Source organism: Ailuropoda melanoleuca, chromosome 8 (assembly GCF_002007445.2).
Source record: "Ailuropoda melanoleuca isolate Jingjing chromosome 8, ASM200744v2, whole genome shotgun sequence".
Lineage (NCBI taxonomy): Eukaryota > Metazoa > Chordata > Mammalia > Carnivora > Ursidae > Ailuropoda > Ailuropoda melanoleuca.
This window is the reverse complement of record NC_048225.1, coordinates 63,207,238-63,223,155: the sequence shown is the minus strand read 5'-3', so window position 1 is coordinate 63,223,155 and position 15,918 is coordinate 63,207,238. Positions and strand designations below refer to the sequence as shown.

The following is a 15,918-nucleotide window of genomic DNA, read 5'->3' as shown; positions in this document are numbered from 1 at the left end:
TGTCCTTTCCTGATGCCAGTCCCTGTCTCCCGGGGTCACCCTCCAAACGCTGTGTGTACCCGCATTCTTGCCTCAGGTCAACCTCCAGAGAAGCCCCGCATCAGGCAGTGGGTGAGGAAAGGCATCGGGTGAGCCCCGAGGGCAGGGAAGGAAGGGGCCTGGCAGAGGTCCAGGATTGGGAGGCCCTGCGGCCACGCGGTCCTGAGTGTGTGCGGGGCAGAAAGCAGACACTGTGGCTGGAACATGCCCGTGCGTGGGGGAACCGAGACTGCATCCTGCAGGGCGTCACGATCCTGTCCATGCACGTGTGTGTTTGCGTGTGTGCTTGCCCTCACGTGTGGGAGTGGCATGGAGGCAAGGGTATGGTGAGAGGCCGCTCCTCCCATGTCACCACCCACCCCACCCCACGGCCATCGGCACGTCCACACCCACACACACGTTCATGGCCAGCCGTGGCTGGAAAACCCAATCTCATGGAGCTCATGGAGCCCGAGACATGGTCCAAGGACAAGTGTCTACTCATATCCAGTACTTGGAAAACCTGTGATTTACCAGGATCTAGCCCTGAGATCTCTGAGTGGTGGCCTGAGATCTCTGTGTCACAGCTCAGGCCCCAGAGCCCTGGCAGTGGACGGAGCAGCAGATAGAGTGCGGCCAGGACTGTCCCCCACGCTCCCCTCTGATCCCTGACCAGCGCCCAGCTACTGCTGCCAAAACCGGGCCTCCCACAGAGTGTCTTTTGTGGTATTGATGGCCGTGAGGAGTTGTGCTTGTTTTAGAGAAGAAACACCCCAGCCACATTGATAGAAAGTGGAGTGGGGTGCTCCGGGGTGGCAGGAAGGCGGTTCAGCGGGTGTTGATGCTCCATTTTGTAGGGCGAGCCTGTTCTGAGGGTTGGCCGAAGAGCAATGCGAATGTTCCTAACACCACTGGACTGCACACTTAGAAATGGGTTCGAGGGTAAGCTTTATGTTTTTACCACACTTCTTTTAAATTCTAAAAAAAAAAAAAAAAAGCTCCTGCAAGAGTTTGGGCAGCACGCAGGAACTGCTATGGTTTGAAACAATCGTGGTGACAGTTTCAGCACCTTGGTGTTCCAAGTGGCAGCCCGAGCCATCCCAAGGAAACCCATGCAGTGACTGTGCCTTTACCCGACAAGCCCACAAACCATCCCAGCAGCCTGGGAGATAGACTGATGGATGGGGAAGCCACTCAGAGAAGTTAGTTAACCTGACGTGGGCACACGGGCTCGAAACTCCCGTTTTTCTTCCCCATTGCTGTCTGAGATGTGTAGAGGTGACACGGTGTCCTTTGAGTGTTACCAAACACTGGTGACCTGGCCGGGGTCCCTCCCTGGGGCTCTGCCCTGGGCCCTGGAGCTGGGTCTGCAGCTGAGTTATATAATCCCGGCCAAGGGAACTGGGCATTTGCTGGCCTTTCTCATTGGCAAGCTAGATCCAGGTTTTGCCTGCTTTTTCTAGAATGGCGGCAGGACGGTCTCTGCCAGAGCTGCGTTGTTTGGAAAACCTTGTGCTTCTGAGCCAGCTAGTAAAACTGTTTGGTTAGATGAGTGTGCTCCAGGCCATAGGAGCATTCTTGGGAGAAGGCTTGAGGAGTTCTCAGGCCACCCCCTGCCCAGCCCACACTCCCACCCTGTCCAGAGCCCTGCAGTCCCGGGAGTGGCAGACCTGATCCTGTCTTTGAAAACTTCAGGTGTCAAACTAATTAGGCAGAGGGCTGCAAATTCAAGAAAAATGTCACAGACTTTGAATTTGTTTGTTTCCTCGGTTGCAAAATGAGGATACCAGTGTGAGGGCTGACAGCATGTGGAGGGAGCAACCTGTGCCTGCTCCCACCCCCAGCCCCCCCGCCGCAGCCCTTCAGCTCTGTCAGCCCCCCTCCACTGTGCCCCCTCCCCGCCCCAGGCAGGATTCTCTGGAAATTAGCAGCTCCTGTGCACCCAACGGCCTTCACTCAGAAAAGTAGTTTGGCTTGCTAACATGTGATTCTGTGAAGCGGTGAAGATCGCCGTATACCCTGCTCACATTAGCATGCTCAGCAAACTTGCCCAGAGCCAGGTCCGCCAGGGTCTGGAGCAACGCCACTGATTTCCTGAGAAGCGCAGCCAGGTGCCTGAGCTGGCTTCGGGGACAGCCTGTGGCGTTCGCTGGGTCTCCTTGGAAGGAGATGGGATGCCTGGTGAGTGGGTAGGAACCAGCCCGGCCCTCAGCCCGAAGAGCATCCTCCCAGCCAGACCCAGGGTTCCAGGCTGGATGGCCCAGCACCCTCTGTCCACATGGGAACTGAGAGACGCTCTTTGGGCAGGTCAGGAGAGGGAAGGCTGGAGCTGGAGACATGCTGGGCAGAGCCTCGGAGGGCACGCTGGCCGACCTGATGCAGGGTGCCAAACTTTGGCTGTCATCCTCCTCCTCTAGCCATGGTTAAGATCACGTACTTTACATTGAGCTAAAAGCACAGTGATGGCTACATTCCAATAGGGTGGAGATCTTCCTAGTGCGTGATCCCACATCTCTGCTCCATCAACAGAGGAATGGGTGGAATGCGTGAGACCACCCAGCACCCCCGGACCCAAGGGACCGTAGAGGTTTGGGTTTTGCTTGGGCCCGTCCTGTGATCCAGGACCCTCAGGTGGAAGCACATTGTACCTGTCAGGCTGAGAAGGGAGACACCCCCTTGTGCCAAAATTCCTCCACTGCTACCTGGGAGGGAAGTGTGGGGCCTAAGCCACTAACCCGACACAGGACTGTCCCGTTCCCTCTGTGACAAATGGTTCACTCCCCTGGGTCTCCTTCAGCCCTTCTCGATGGCCTGTTCCGGCCGCTGTCGGAGGGAGATCGCAGAGCCCTCCCTGGATTAGCAAACTGCCCGTCCACAGGTCCACAGGGATTTAGAACCCAACACCGAGGGCCACGCAGTTCTAGGCCGTTCCCACAGAGCTTCCACCCTGTTCCTTTTCGAGGGTTTCCAACACAAGGATGTGGGCTGTGAACATGCCGTTTTTGTTTGTGTGGGTTCTGCCCTGAGGAGAAAACGCCAGTCGTGTGCCCCAGATCCAGGAAGGGGCCCCGTGACGGACAGCAGCTCAGGCCGGGCCCGACCCTTTGCTCTGGGTGTTGCGCGCTGAATCTCACCAGCCTCTGGTCACAGCCACCGGCCCAGCGGCACTGGCGCTTTTACTTGTGGACGTCTGGAGGCTTCCCTCCACTGGGTTGTTGGGAATGTCGTGACTCATGGGCCACTCTAGAGCAGACTTGGCAATTACAGAGCCGCCTTTTCTCAGACGCTGCGCCCGTTCTCCTTTTCCCTCAACCATGTCATTAACTTTCCAGTGAAGCACGCCGGCCTCACCTGACCTGCACGTCCTGCCCGTTCTCCCCATCAGGGCGGCCCCGGGATACTGCCGCCTTCCTTGTCCACAGCCTCCACCCTGCAGGCGACACTGCCCTCCCCCACCCCTGCTCCCTGCCCCCCGCTCCCGGTCTCCGAGAGGGTCTTCCTATTTAAGGCCCTGGGGTTTCTGAAGGGGGTGTTATCAGGGCCTGCTGGCCCATCCTTGCTTCATTTCACATGACTAAGCTTAGCTCCTGGGAGACTTTCCCAGCAAGACAAGCTACAACACATTTCGTTGTCCAAACACGGAGCCTCCAAGTCAGCCGGGCAGGTGGAGGAGCGGGAGCGTGTCTCTTGGGCCATTTCTTCCTGAGCCAGTGCTCGGGGTCCCTCCCCAGCCAGCCCAGCAGGGGTACACGGCGACCTGCAGGGCAGGTGTGGTTTCCGAGGCTGTGCCCTCGCCTTACCCGCAGCCACACGGGACTCCCCTGTTGTAGGCAGCGAGTCCATCACTGATTGCGGATTCCACACGCAATCCTAGCACTGGGGCACTGGGACCCCGTTTTGTCTGCAACCTCACTGCCTGATGCAATGCCTGGCAGCGGCCTGTGAAGTAAATGCATTTTTGCTATGAATTTAAGCATTGATGTTCCATAGTAGAGTTTAGAAGGGCCCTTCGCTCAGCTTCTGCTCGGGTGCGGGGTTCTCCCGAGGCCCTCACGTCCCTGGTGCTCAGAGCCCTGGCAGCCGGCTCCACGCCAGTCAACATCTGCTGGGTCCTCAGGCTGCACGCCGTGATGAAGTGCTGGGCACAGTCACATAGGTAAGAGCCATGCGCTCATTAAAGCGGCTGGGCTAAATATTGACCCTTTCTGGCCAGGCTTGTTTGCAAAGGCGCAAATTCATCAGCATCGGGGGCCTCGCTTGTAGTGGGGGAACCGGTGGGCCCTGCCCCTTCACCACGGCCGCCCCCCAGAAGATGACATGGGCGCAAAGAAGAATCTGAGGAGGCCTAGGATGGCATGGACTTTGGTCTCTGACTAAACCTTTTTTGTAACATGTTCTATAAAAAGCCAAACTCTAAAAAAAAAAAACAAAAAAAACTTTTAGATCGTTAGAAGTCAAACCCCAGAGATGCAGCCTGACCCGCAGGCTCACAGGAGGAGGTCGCGCAGGCACGGAGGGAACGCGTTCTTTCCCTTGCGTGTCCCTGCCAGGCTCGGACTTCTGGCCTCTGGCTCTCGTTCCACGGTCCGAGCTGCAGCTGCGGCCCCTACAGCTCACTCAGCGTGGCCTCGGGCCACGTGGCTCCTCTCACTGAGCCTGTCTTCTGTCCATGATGAGGGCAGTGACAATGCTGTCTCGTCTGGAAGGATTGAGGGTAAGTTCGCGCAGGCTCAGCAGACGGCAGGGATTCTCAGCAAACGTCTGGTTTGCAGTACACCACTCTCCAAGGTTAGCCACCTGCCCTCCAGCTTCTGCTTTGTTCTGCACGTGGTTCTCTGCTTATTCCGGGCTTACTGACCCTGTGGGTCTGGCAAAAAGAAGTAAAGATCTTTCCTGCCCTTCAGGAGCGAGCGCCTCATGGGGAAACAAACTGCAAATTTATAAACAGTATGTGGGGCCACGGGATCATTTGGAGAGTCCAAAAGAGTGGCACTTGACCGGCTGGGGAGTGGGGATGGGCAGCAAGAGGGCTGGTGTGAGCTCTGAGGATGAGCCAAGCAGACCAGGAGAAAAGGAGATGTAGGCAGAAGGGAGTTATGCAAAGCCACAGGATTTCTCACGCCCAACCCTGGTGCTCTGGAGGCGTTGAGGCCCAGCCTTCTTACCGCCCCCAGAGTCCTAGGTCTTTCTTTGGAGAAGTCACTGCCGGGGACAGAAACAATGGGCTGAATTGGCAGCTGGGCGCTGGACTGGTCAGGAGACCTGCCACCTGATGAGAACTGGTAACGTGACTGCCGACAGCAGGTTTGGGGAAGGACTGCGCTCACCGTGGCCCCACAGTAACGGGGCTCAGAGAAGGCCGAGCTGGATGGGCAGTCGAGAGGTGTGGGCATCTCTGCGGTGCGTGAAGCCAGTGGCTCGAGTTCTGCAGGCAAGGAGAGTGGGAGGCCTGCCTGCCAGAGAACACAGTCGATTTAATGCCACACGTCCATGGGCGTGTTTCACAGACCCTGTCTTACTGAGTGAGTGTATCTGAATTGTGAAGTCGGTTCTGTTATCACTCTGAACCACTCATGCAATAGTTCCGATCCTAGGAATTTTCCCAGGCAAGAGGACCAGGAAGGGAATGCAAAGTACTTTGGGGATGAAACAAGGTCTGCAGAGCAGGTCTGCCATTCCTTCCGAGACGGAGGATGCAGTCCAGCTGGTGATGACAGGGTGCTTGAGAGTGGGACACCTGGGTGGCTCAGTCGGTTAAGTGTCTGCCTTCGGCTCAAGTCATGATCCCAGCATCCTGGGATCCAGTCCCGCATCAAGTCCAGGGAGCCTGCTGCTCCCTCTGCCTCTGCTACTCCCCCTGCTTGTGCTCTGACAAATAAATAAAGTCTTTAAAAAAAGGGGGGGGTGCTTGAGGGTTGGTGTTGTGTACCAACTGTAGACTGCTTGATTTTCTGATACCACATATTCTTTTTACAATACTTTACCACGGGCGTCGGAGTGGCTCAGTCGGTTAAGGCGTCCGTTTGACTCTCGATTTTGGCTCAGGTCATGACCTCAGGGTCATGAGATCCAGCCCCTAGTCGGGCTCCCCACTGGGTGTGGAGCCTGCCTGGCACTCTCTCTCTCCCTCTAATAAAAAAAAAAATGAAAAAATAAAATACTTCACCATGTCACACTCCATTTACCCCAGTGACAGTTCAGCCCAGGGTACTGGCCGCGTGAAGCCAGCTGTCCCCCGTCAAGACCACACCCCCATTCTGCTGCAATAAAATGACATGGAGTCCTCTCCATGGAGAGTCGCTGCATCTGAAAAAGAAGTTCAACATTGGACGTGATTGAATGCAATAAGTCCTTTATTTATTTATGAGGCTCTGCAGGATTCAGGAGTGTGTCATCTCAGTTCCACGTACAATAGTAAAAATTAAAACTTCAGCTTACAGGGAAAGATATTTCCAGATCTTTTTGGGGGGGCATTTTAAAGTAAACTCACCCCAGTACCATATTAAAGACAGTAAAGTATGAAAATATGATAAATACTACCTTGATTAATAGCTCAGTTTATTAGCAGTTTTAATAAAGTACAACTTTACAGTGAAAATAATGTACTAGAAATAGCTTTTTTAAAGCTTTTTTATGATATGCTTACAAAATGTCAGACGTCAGGAAAACCGTCCTCAACAATGATGATGCAACGTACACACCCCGTGTGAGCAAAGCTGAACGCAGGCTGGACAGGCTGACGTGGGAAGCCGGGGAGGCTCCGGGGACCGCGGGGCTCATGCTCGGGACCTGCACGAGGAGTTTCTCCGCTTCGCCAGGCTTCCATTAATGACGCAGAAAGCCCACTTTCCAGCCATTGTGACGCTCCACAGAGGAATTCCTGTAGCCATAAGGACCTTCACTCCAGTTCCACCTTGCCTTTTTGATGCCGCTTCATTCTCGAGTAGGGACTTATGGTGTCATCCGTCACGAAGTCATACAGTACTTTTATCCACGAGTTGTAGTGGGGCAGGTTGTCATAGTACTCAGCGGCGATCTTCCTCACCTGCAAGGCCGAACACACAGCAAGAATAAGTGCTGGCGGAGCCCGATCGGACGTGACCAACGAATGCTGGACACAAACACTGAAAAACCACCCTCCTCTCTCCCCAAACACTCATATGTAAGAGCAGCAGAGGAGGGATTCCAGCACAAAGCAGTTCAACAGTGACATATACTCGACCCTCTAGGACCACAGACTCTGCCATCAAGCTCTGAATGGTGCATTTTATTATTTTTTTTTAAGATTTATTTACTTGAGACAGCATGCGAGAGATCAGCAGACGCAGAGGGAGAAGCAGACTCCCTGCTGAGCAGGGAGCCCGATGTGGGGCTCAATCCCAGGACCCTGAGATCATAACCTGAGCTGAAGGCAGACGCCTCACCATCTGAGCCGCCCAGGTGCCCCTGAATGGTGCATTTCAAATAGCTGAGCTATGTATGCAAGTTGTATCTTAATAAAGCTGTTACAAGAAACCCTGTCACACACACCTGTTAACATCGTGTGCTGTTAACCCCTGCAGTATAATGAGCCAATAAATACCAGGGATTTGCTGAGGACGCAGGACAGATGCTCCCTGATGCACACGTGACAGGAAGAGCCGGTAAGGGAAGACCAGAGCTCTGAGGACACCTATCAGCCCAGCTCAGAACTGAGACAGCAGGAAGTGGGCAGTAACGGAACAGACACTGCTGACCATGGGCCTTACAGCAAGTGATGTCTGAAGCAAACAAGTTCTCAGATTGGGGACTGTTTGAGAAACCCTGTAAGATGGGGATGCCTGGGTGGCTCAGTCAGTTAAGCGTCTGCCTTCGGCTCAGGTCATGATCCGAGGGTCCTGGTATCGAGTCTCACACTGGGCTTCTGGCTCAGCGGGGAGTCTGCTTTTCCCTCTCCCTCTGACCTTTCCCCCGCTCGTGCTCTCTCTCTCTCCCCCTCTCTCTCAAATAAATAAAATCTTTTTTAAAAAATTGAAAGAAAGAAAGAAAGAAAGAGATGGGGCGCCTGGGTGGCACAGCGGTTAAGCGTCTGCCTTCGGCTCAGGGCGTGATCCCAGCGTTATGGGATCGAGCCCCACATCAGGCTCCTCCACTATGAGCCTGCTTCTTCCTCTCCCTCTCCCCCTGCTTGTGTTCCCTCTCTCGCTGGCTGTCTCTATCTCTGTCGAATAAATAAATAAAATCTTTAAAAAAAAAAAAGAAAGAAAGAAAGAAAGAAGAAAGAAAGAAGGAAGAAAGAAAAAAAGAAAAAGAAAAAAGAAAAAAGGGAGGGAGGGAGGGAGGGAGGGAGGGAGGAAGGAAGGAAAGAAGGAAGGAAGGAAGGAAGGAAGCTAGAAGTTAAGGTACAGCTGACCCTTGAACAACACGGTCTGAACCATGTGAGTCCACGTATACAGGGAAATGTTTTCGCTAAACACAGTGCAGTCCTGTAAATGTGTCTTCTCTCGTTTTCATTTCTCGAGCTTACCTCACTGTAAGAACACCATATGTGACACATACAACATACAAAATACGTGTTATTCAACCGCTTACATCATCGGTTCAGCTTCCAGTTGTTACATTTTGGGGGTGTCAGAAGTCACATGTGGATTTTCAACTCTGTGGGGAGTTGGCACCCCAACCCGTGTTGTTCAAAGATCAACTCTGGTTTATGCTAAGAACGGATTTTGTTCAAAGGGCAACCAGCTTTGTATCCTCTTTAAAAAGTAAGTGGACATTCACTTCCTGAGGGAAGAGGCGAACAAAGCCTCCCGTCCTCAGGCGTGTGCACGGGTGGTGACACAAGGCACGTTACACCTGCTTTCAAACTTGGCTCCTGGTTTTTCCCCAAACATTTTATTTTGAAAAATGTGACACCTACAGAAAAGTTGGAAGAGTAGAGGAACAGACACCTCCATGCCCTTTAGCCAGGCCCACGAACTACCACTGAGTCACCTTCTCTCTCGGCATAGACATACACCATAAACATGCTTTCTCTGCTGAGCCTTTTGAGAGTAAGTTACAGACATGTGCCAGCTCACCCCTGATGTTCCACCCCAATATTCACCCCTACCTCCTACAAAGACATTCTCCCACAAAACCATCATACTGTTTTCACACCCAAGAAAGTTAACATCAACACAATATTCTTTATGATGCACTACGATTTAAAGCTTCCCCACCGACCCAATGTCCTCTCTAGATGCTTCTTTCCTCAAGTGGGAATCCAGTCAATAATCAGAGGTCACCTTAGTTCTCATGTTGTGTTTGTAATGAGTCATAATAGTTAAAAACTTACGAGGAAATCCATAAAATTCGATTGGGTAGATACGATGGCATAAAATATTTGGCACCAGTTAGCTCCCATGGGGCCCCTGGGTGGCTCAGTTGGTTAAGTGTCTGCCTTCAGCTCAGGTCATGATCCCAGGGTTCTGGGATTGAGCCCCTCGTTGGGCTCCCTGCTCAGTGGGGAGCCTGCTTCTCCCTCTGCCCCTCCCCCACTTGTGCTTGTTCATGCTCTGTCAAATAAATAAAATCTTAAAAAAAAAAAATAGCTCCCTTACATCATAGCTTAAAAAACCAAGAAAAATTAGTATTACCTTTCATACATATTCCCCTTTTTAGAATTTTGGAAACATTTTTTGGTAATAAACTGTAAAAACCACCCATTTTGAGGAAGGGATGTCTAATAAAAGAATTTACCAGAAAGATAAGTGAAGTTATGAAGGTGGGCCTTTGCAGAGGACGGAAGGATGGGGATCAAAGTGTGTTCTTTGACGTCCTCCACAAACAATACACTCACATCTGCCGTGCGGGGAACAGGCAGTCCCTGCCTGCAGAAAGTTTGCTGCCCTGGAAACTGTTCATTTACCGTGCAGGCCAATTACGTGGGACGTCTGCATTTCCCAACAAGGCAGCACATAAATCTTAGCTGAGCCCATCAGTTTAACAGCGATGAAAGCTACGTGAACTTGTGCTCACTTCACACAGGGACTCCTTTCTCAATCTCTGACTTAGTTTATAAGCGGGCAGATCCGGACCCCTGAGGGACTCAAGAGTGCACACTCAGGACGCACACTTGACGTTTGCTTTGACAAGCAGCTTAGAAGGCCAAAATACACTAGATCCCTTCCGTTTTATTATTTTAAGGTTTTATTTATTTATTTGAGAGAGAGGGAGAAGCATACTCCTCGCTGAGCACGGAGCCCAAGGGGAGAAGGGTGGAGTTCAATCCTAGGACCCCGGGATCATGACCTGAGCTGAAGGCAGACACTTAACCAACTGAGCCACCCAGGGGCCCCCATTAGATTCCTTTTACAGTGGGCAAGCTGAGACTGATTTTGGTCATACAACCATTAGAAATTGGAATATATTTCAAACCTCTTTACTTACCAGTGGAAGGCTTTTTCCAGGAATGTTGGGGAAGTCATGGTGCTCGTTATGGTAACCCACATTGAAGGTGAGCAGATTCAGAGGCCCGTAATACGAGTAGGTTTCATGTCCCTTGAGGAACATGTAATGTTCGGCTATAAAATGTCCAGAAATTGGGTGCAAACCTAGCCCAAGTAAGGATGCTGCTAACATGTAGACCAAAGATTTAATTCCCAAGGCGTAGTAAATTATAATGTCAAAAGTGACCTGGATCACAGTATTAATAATTTCCAGGTAAGAAATTGGTTTGGGGTTGATGAACAGAGGTCGAAAAGCATAGAAGAGGGGCTGAAGGACAACCCATATAAACTTTCTGAAAGTGGTACAGAAAAACCAGCCTTCAAAATCAGTGGGGATGTCCACATCGATGCCATCACCCCCAAGGTAGCGATGGTGGTCCATGTGATACCTCTTAAAGGAAATTGAATAGGGAACGCCAATGGGAAGATTAGCGAATATTCCAAACCAGCGATTCCACATAGCTCTGTAGTGGCCAAAGGCACTATTGTGGGAAACCTCATGAATAGCCAGAGTCACGGAGTGGTTAATGCAGCTGCCAAAGGCATACGCCCAAAATATGACCCACTTCCAGTCCAGGTCCTTCACTAAGTAGAAGGCAACCAGCTGAGTGAGAACCATCATGGTTATAATCCAGATCAAGTTGGGATCAGGTTTCATCAAGGACTTTATCTCTGGATACTTTGCTGTGAAGAAAAACAAACAAATCAGGAACTGAGAAGAGCACACACTAGTTCTGCAATTAGAATTAAATCAACACCCATTAAATTAACACATTAATTAATTTTTTTTGTCCCAATCATGATATGCCCTCCATTAGAGACTTTAACCACTACGGGGAGGAATATATTCCAATAGTAAAGTTACTAAATACCATGTCACAACAAATTTGTGCAGGAAAAATTAGCCTCAAAATCCAGACTCTCCACACGAACAGACGGAAAATCACAAACGAGTAAAGATTTCATGTTACCCAATTCCCTTTTCAGCCCTAACAGTTCTTTGTATATAAAATTCCTAAGTTTTGCAAAGTTGTGATCGCGGTCTGATACATCTATTCTAGTGTCTGACAGAATGTACAATAAATATACATGTATATACTTACGTATAATGTATATGCAACGTACTTACACGCTCACATACGATATATATTTGTTATAGAGGACACATACTTAGATTTTATAATTTCCTTTATAATGACTGAATCACTTCTAGTTGCCAGTTGTTAACTTCTACCCACTTCCCTATTTCTAGACTTTCAGATAGCTAAGATTTTTGCCAGTGTGGCCTTCCAACCGTCGTCAGGAGATCAGGATGATGGGTGAGACCTGCGCCGTGCTAATTTCTGAGACTCTCACTTGCACTGTTGAATCTACATGCAGCTGCCTAAGTACGAGGAAAAAGACCGGGAGCAAACACTGCGTTTCAGGCAAGTGTCCTGTAAGGGCAAATGCAGACTCTTCTCTGGATCTTACCGCCCAGCCCACAAGAGGCAGGCCCAGGTGTGATGAGTGTCTTTGGTTTTATGTGTTGCTGAGTAGGTTTGACCCAGGACAGCAAGTGGAAGAAGGACCTTCTTGAGCTAGGTCATTTGGAATGTTTTTGAAAAGATGAAGGGAAGAGACAAGCTTCATCCTCTTTTCTCTACATGTGAAAGGAGGAATTCAACCAAAGCTTACACTGCAAGGCAGGCTGCTGAGTCCAGCTTTCCACATGTGACATGAGGCTGGTGCTGGCCCCAAGTGGATGACTCCCCATTCTCTCTCTCCCTCTTGAACTATTAATCTTCGTTGGTTTAGTTCATTTTATCAAATGTTTACAATTTTGTAGGCAACAGACCAAAAAAAAAGTAACCCTACAGCCTAGAAATGAATTTGTCTAACACTAATTTTCCTCTCAAGTCATTCATTAAAATATGAGCATTTGGGGAGTAATCCTCCAACAACAGAATAACAACTGTTCAATTAATTGGTGGATAAGAAATAATTCCTTGGGGGCGCCTGGGGGGCACAGCGGTTAAGCGTCTGCCTTCGGCTCAGGGCGTGATCCCTGCGTTATGGGATCGAGCCCCACATCAGGCTCCTCCGCTATGAGCCTGCTTCTTCCTCTCCCACTCCCCCTGCTTGTGTTCCCTCTCTCGCTGGCTGTCTCTAATCTCTGTCGAATAAATAAATAAATAAAATCTTTAAAAAAAAAAAAAAAAGAAAAGAAAAAGAAACACTGGCTATGGAAGCCCAGAGTTGGCCTCCTGGCACTATGTCTTTAAAAAATAAAAAAAAAAAAGAAAGAATGAATTCCTTGAAGAATTCATTCAGTAAATACTAATTCTATGTATTTCTGTTTAGACAGAGCTCCAGCATCTTTACCTTATTTAAAACTTGTTAAATTGACACATCTGACAAAGGATAGAAGGCAATACACATTTCATAGGTATTCTAAAATGATGAAACTCACATGCCTTATTCTCTCAGACAAATCAAGTTACTCCAGTTCTGTACCAAATGTCTGCAAAGCTTATTTTAGGACATAAAAATCAATACTACAAGGGGTACCAATATAATTAAATAGGGAAAGAAGAGTTTTTGCAACAAATGGTACTGGTTATCAATGTGCAAAAGGATGAAGATGGACCCCTTCCTCACACCATACACAAAAAATAACTCAAAACAGATCACAGACCTCAATACAAGAAAACTGTAACACTCTTATAAGAAAACAGAAGTAAATCTCCATAACCTTCGTGGTTTCTTAGATACTGTACCAAAACTATAAGTGACAAATGGCCAGTGAGCACATGAGAGATGCTCGACATTATCAGTCATTAGGAAGACACAAACTGAAACCAAAATGAGATGCCACTTCACACATGCTAGAATGGTTACAATGCCAAAGACAGGCAGTAACCAGGATATGAAGAAACCAGAACCCACACATGCTGCTGGTGACAATGTAAAATGGTGTGGCTGGTTTGGAAGAATCTGGCTGTTCACCTCAAAACGCTAAACACAGAGCTACTAATGACCCAGAATTCCACTCCTCGGCAGCTATCCAAGGGGAATGGAAACACATCCATCTAGTAACTTCCATGTGAGGGTTCATAGCAGCATTATTCATAACAGTCATAAGGGGAAAGCAACCCCACAACTGAGCAACTGAAGAATGAATAAATGAAATGTGGAATAGCCATACAGTGGACTATTACTTGGCTGATAAAAGGAATAAAATACTGACATACTTCAACATAAATGAACCTTGAAAACATGGTAAGGGAAAGAAGCCAGTCACAAAAGACCAAGGATTGTATAATTTCATTTATAAGAAATGTCCAGAATAGGGGCACCTGGGTTAAGCGTCTGCCTTCGGCTCAGGTCATGATCTCACACTCCCGGGATTGAGCCCCGTTGAGCTCCCTGCTCAGTGGGGAGTCTTTCTCCCTCTGCCTCTGCCCCTTGCCCTGCTCATGCTCTCTCTCTCTCTCAAATAAAATAAAATCTTACCAAAAAAAAAGGCCAGAGTAGGTAAATCTACAGAGACAGAAAGCTTAGTGGTTGCCTAGGGCTGAGGAGTGGGACTGGGGAACACAGGAACTGCTTTTTGAGTATGGCGTTTCTTTCTGGAGTGACAAAAATGTTCTAAAACTTAGACTGTAGTGATAAGTTACACAACTGTGTGAACACACTAAGGAACAGTGAATTATACACTTTAAATCGGTGAATTTTACAGTTCGTGAATTGTATCGTTATGAAGCTGTTAAAAAACACGTTTTCCTGTGGATGTATGGCACTAAAAGGAGCATTTCTTGTGCTGTATTATTTGACCCACTAATAATGGTCTCGTTCCTAGCCTTCATTAAGGAGGTCATTTATTTTTTTTCTTTTATTTTTTGATTTATTTTTTCTTTAGAGAGGAGGGTGGGGCAGAGGGAGGCAGAGAATCTTAAGCAGGCTCCACACCAGTGTGGAGCCCAACAAGGGGGCTCGATCTCACAACCCAGATGAACCTGTGCTGAAATCAAGAGTCAGATGCTCAACCGACTGAGCCACCCAGGCGCCCCTTGAATAAATGCCTTTTAAATGAACTTCTAATATAACTCCAAATATACATTTAGCATACAGATGTCAGTTGTTAAAAAACATATCCATGTTCTCTCATGGCTCTCTCTCCCCCCAAAACCCAACCAACTGCAGGAATATCTCATTATCATTTAAGTATTCTCATCTTTCCTGGGGTTATTCCATCTGCACTCCTGAAACGGGATACTGAGCAGTATTTGCACCTGTGTGGAAAAGGACTGTATTTTCACGGAGGAATCTGTCATCCTTTACTTTCCGAGTGAAGTGATTCAGTGATGTCAAGTGTGTGGGAAAAGGCTCATTGTCAGGGTAAGCATAAGTAAGCACCTTCTTACTACCTTGATTATCTGAATATTAAATCCATGGCTAAGTTCCAGTATTGAGGCATTGGGTTTTTACAAGGCATGTTGATTGTCTAAGGCATAGATCAAAGTTATCATACGCTGTCTCTCCTGTGTAAGTGATTTGCAAAATATGTTTTAATTAAAAATCAAAAGAAAGCACACATCCAATAACCAAAGTCTCTTAAAAGGCTATCCTGAATAGCAACTTTAAAGATTCAAGCACCAACTTACTGACTCCATTTTTTTAAATCCATTTTAATCGGACCTACTACTATTTGTAAAAGCATGAAATTCCTAACTCTAGACACCCCAGCAAAAATCAGGGGCTGGCTTTGTCTGCTCACTGGGCAAATGGATGTTGAGAAGAAAAGCTAGCTAAGGACTTTGTGAGAAACCATTCCTCCTATTCGACTTAGAGCCCGTTGGTTTCCTGATTTTTTCAAGGAGGTGGACAGCATCTGCCTCGGAGGCCAAGTAACCCCGATCGGAACCCCTGTGACCCTACTCATCATCGTTAAGGTGGGGATACAGCGGACTAGTTACTGCGATCGCCGAGCGGGGTCGTGTCTGTTACCCACTCAGCACAATGCCCGGACCCCGGCGTCAGGAGCTGCCTGGGAGCAACTCCACGCAGTTGAGCGCCCCTCCACCCGCAGGGCCGGCCGAGGCCTAGCGAGCCTGGGCCAGGGGCCCAGAATGAGCAGTCGGGGAGCAGCCGGCTAAGCTCGGCCGATCTTCCGTGCGCCGGTCCTCGCGGCCGCCGAGCAGGAAGGATGGGGCACACGCGCGGGTCCGGACTCTCGGTCTCGCAACCCCCCGCCGCCGCCCCAGGCCAGGCCCGCTCGCGGACGTCCGCCCCCGGGAGCGCGAAAGCGCCGGGCCCATAGGCCCAAGACCACGCCCTGCCCCGCACCCGCCGGCGCCGGCGCCCGCGCTCCCGGGACCCATGCCGGAGGGTCTCCGAGCCGCAGGACCAGCCCGGGCTTGCCGGGAAGCCCCCGCCCGCCGGAAGCCCT

General features: G+C 49.6%; 2 protein-coding genes and 1 long non-coding RNA gene across 3 annotated transcripts in view; 1 reads left to right on the top strand and 2 right to left on the bottom strand.

Moving 5' to 3' along the window:
* Positions 1-12,231, top strand: part of NVL (nuclear VCP like) — a 114,886-nt gene extending 102,655 nt beyond the window's left edge. Inside the window, exon 23 of the mRNA XM_034666592.1 lies at positions 11,740-12,231. Coding sequence (XP_034522483.1) covers positions 11,740-11,751 — 12 coding nt within the window. The 3' untranslated portion in view covers positions 11,752-12,231. The remainder of the gene's footprint in view (positions 1-11,739) is intronic.
* On the bottom strand, positions 4,380-6,042 carry LOC117803387. The gene is made up of 2 exons (XR_004627198.1): positions 6,003-6,042; positions 4,380-5,471 (listed from the first exon to the last, which is right to left on the bottom strand). It is a non-coding gene; the product is annotated as an uncharacterized LOC117803387 (long non-coding RNA).
* On the bottom strand, positions 6,354-11,418 carry DEGS1 (delta 4-desaturase, sphingolipid 1). The gene is made up of 2 exons (XM_011228915.3): positions 10,429-11,418; positions 6,354-7,063 (listed from the first exon to the last, which is right to left on the bottom strand). Exons 1-2 carry the CDS (start codon positions 11,143-11,145, stop codon positions 6,917-6,919), a joined length of 864 nt encoding a protein of 287 aa, XP_011227217.1. The 5' UTR covers positions 11,146-11,418; the 3' UTR covers positions 6,354-6,916.
* Positions 12,232-15,918: the final 3,687 nt, after the last annotated feature.

What these genes read in the sequence shown, in the direction of transcription:
- DEGS1 (XM_011228915.3), bottom strand. Translation starts at nt 11,145, where the DNA reads ATGAAACCTGATCCCAACTTGATCTGGATTATAACCATGATGGTTCTC. An exon ending in CTGGAAAAAGCCTTCCACTG is followed by an intron (nt 7,064 to 10,428) that starts GTAAGTAAAGAG and finishes TCGGCCTTGCAG; the next exon opens with GTGAGGAAGATCGCCGCTGA.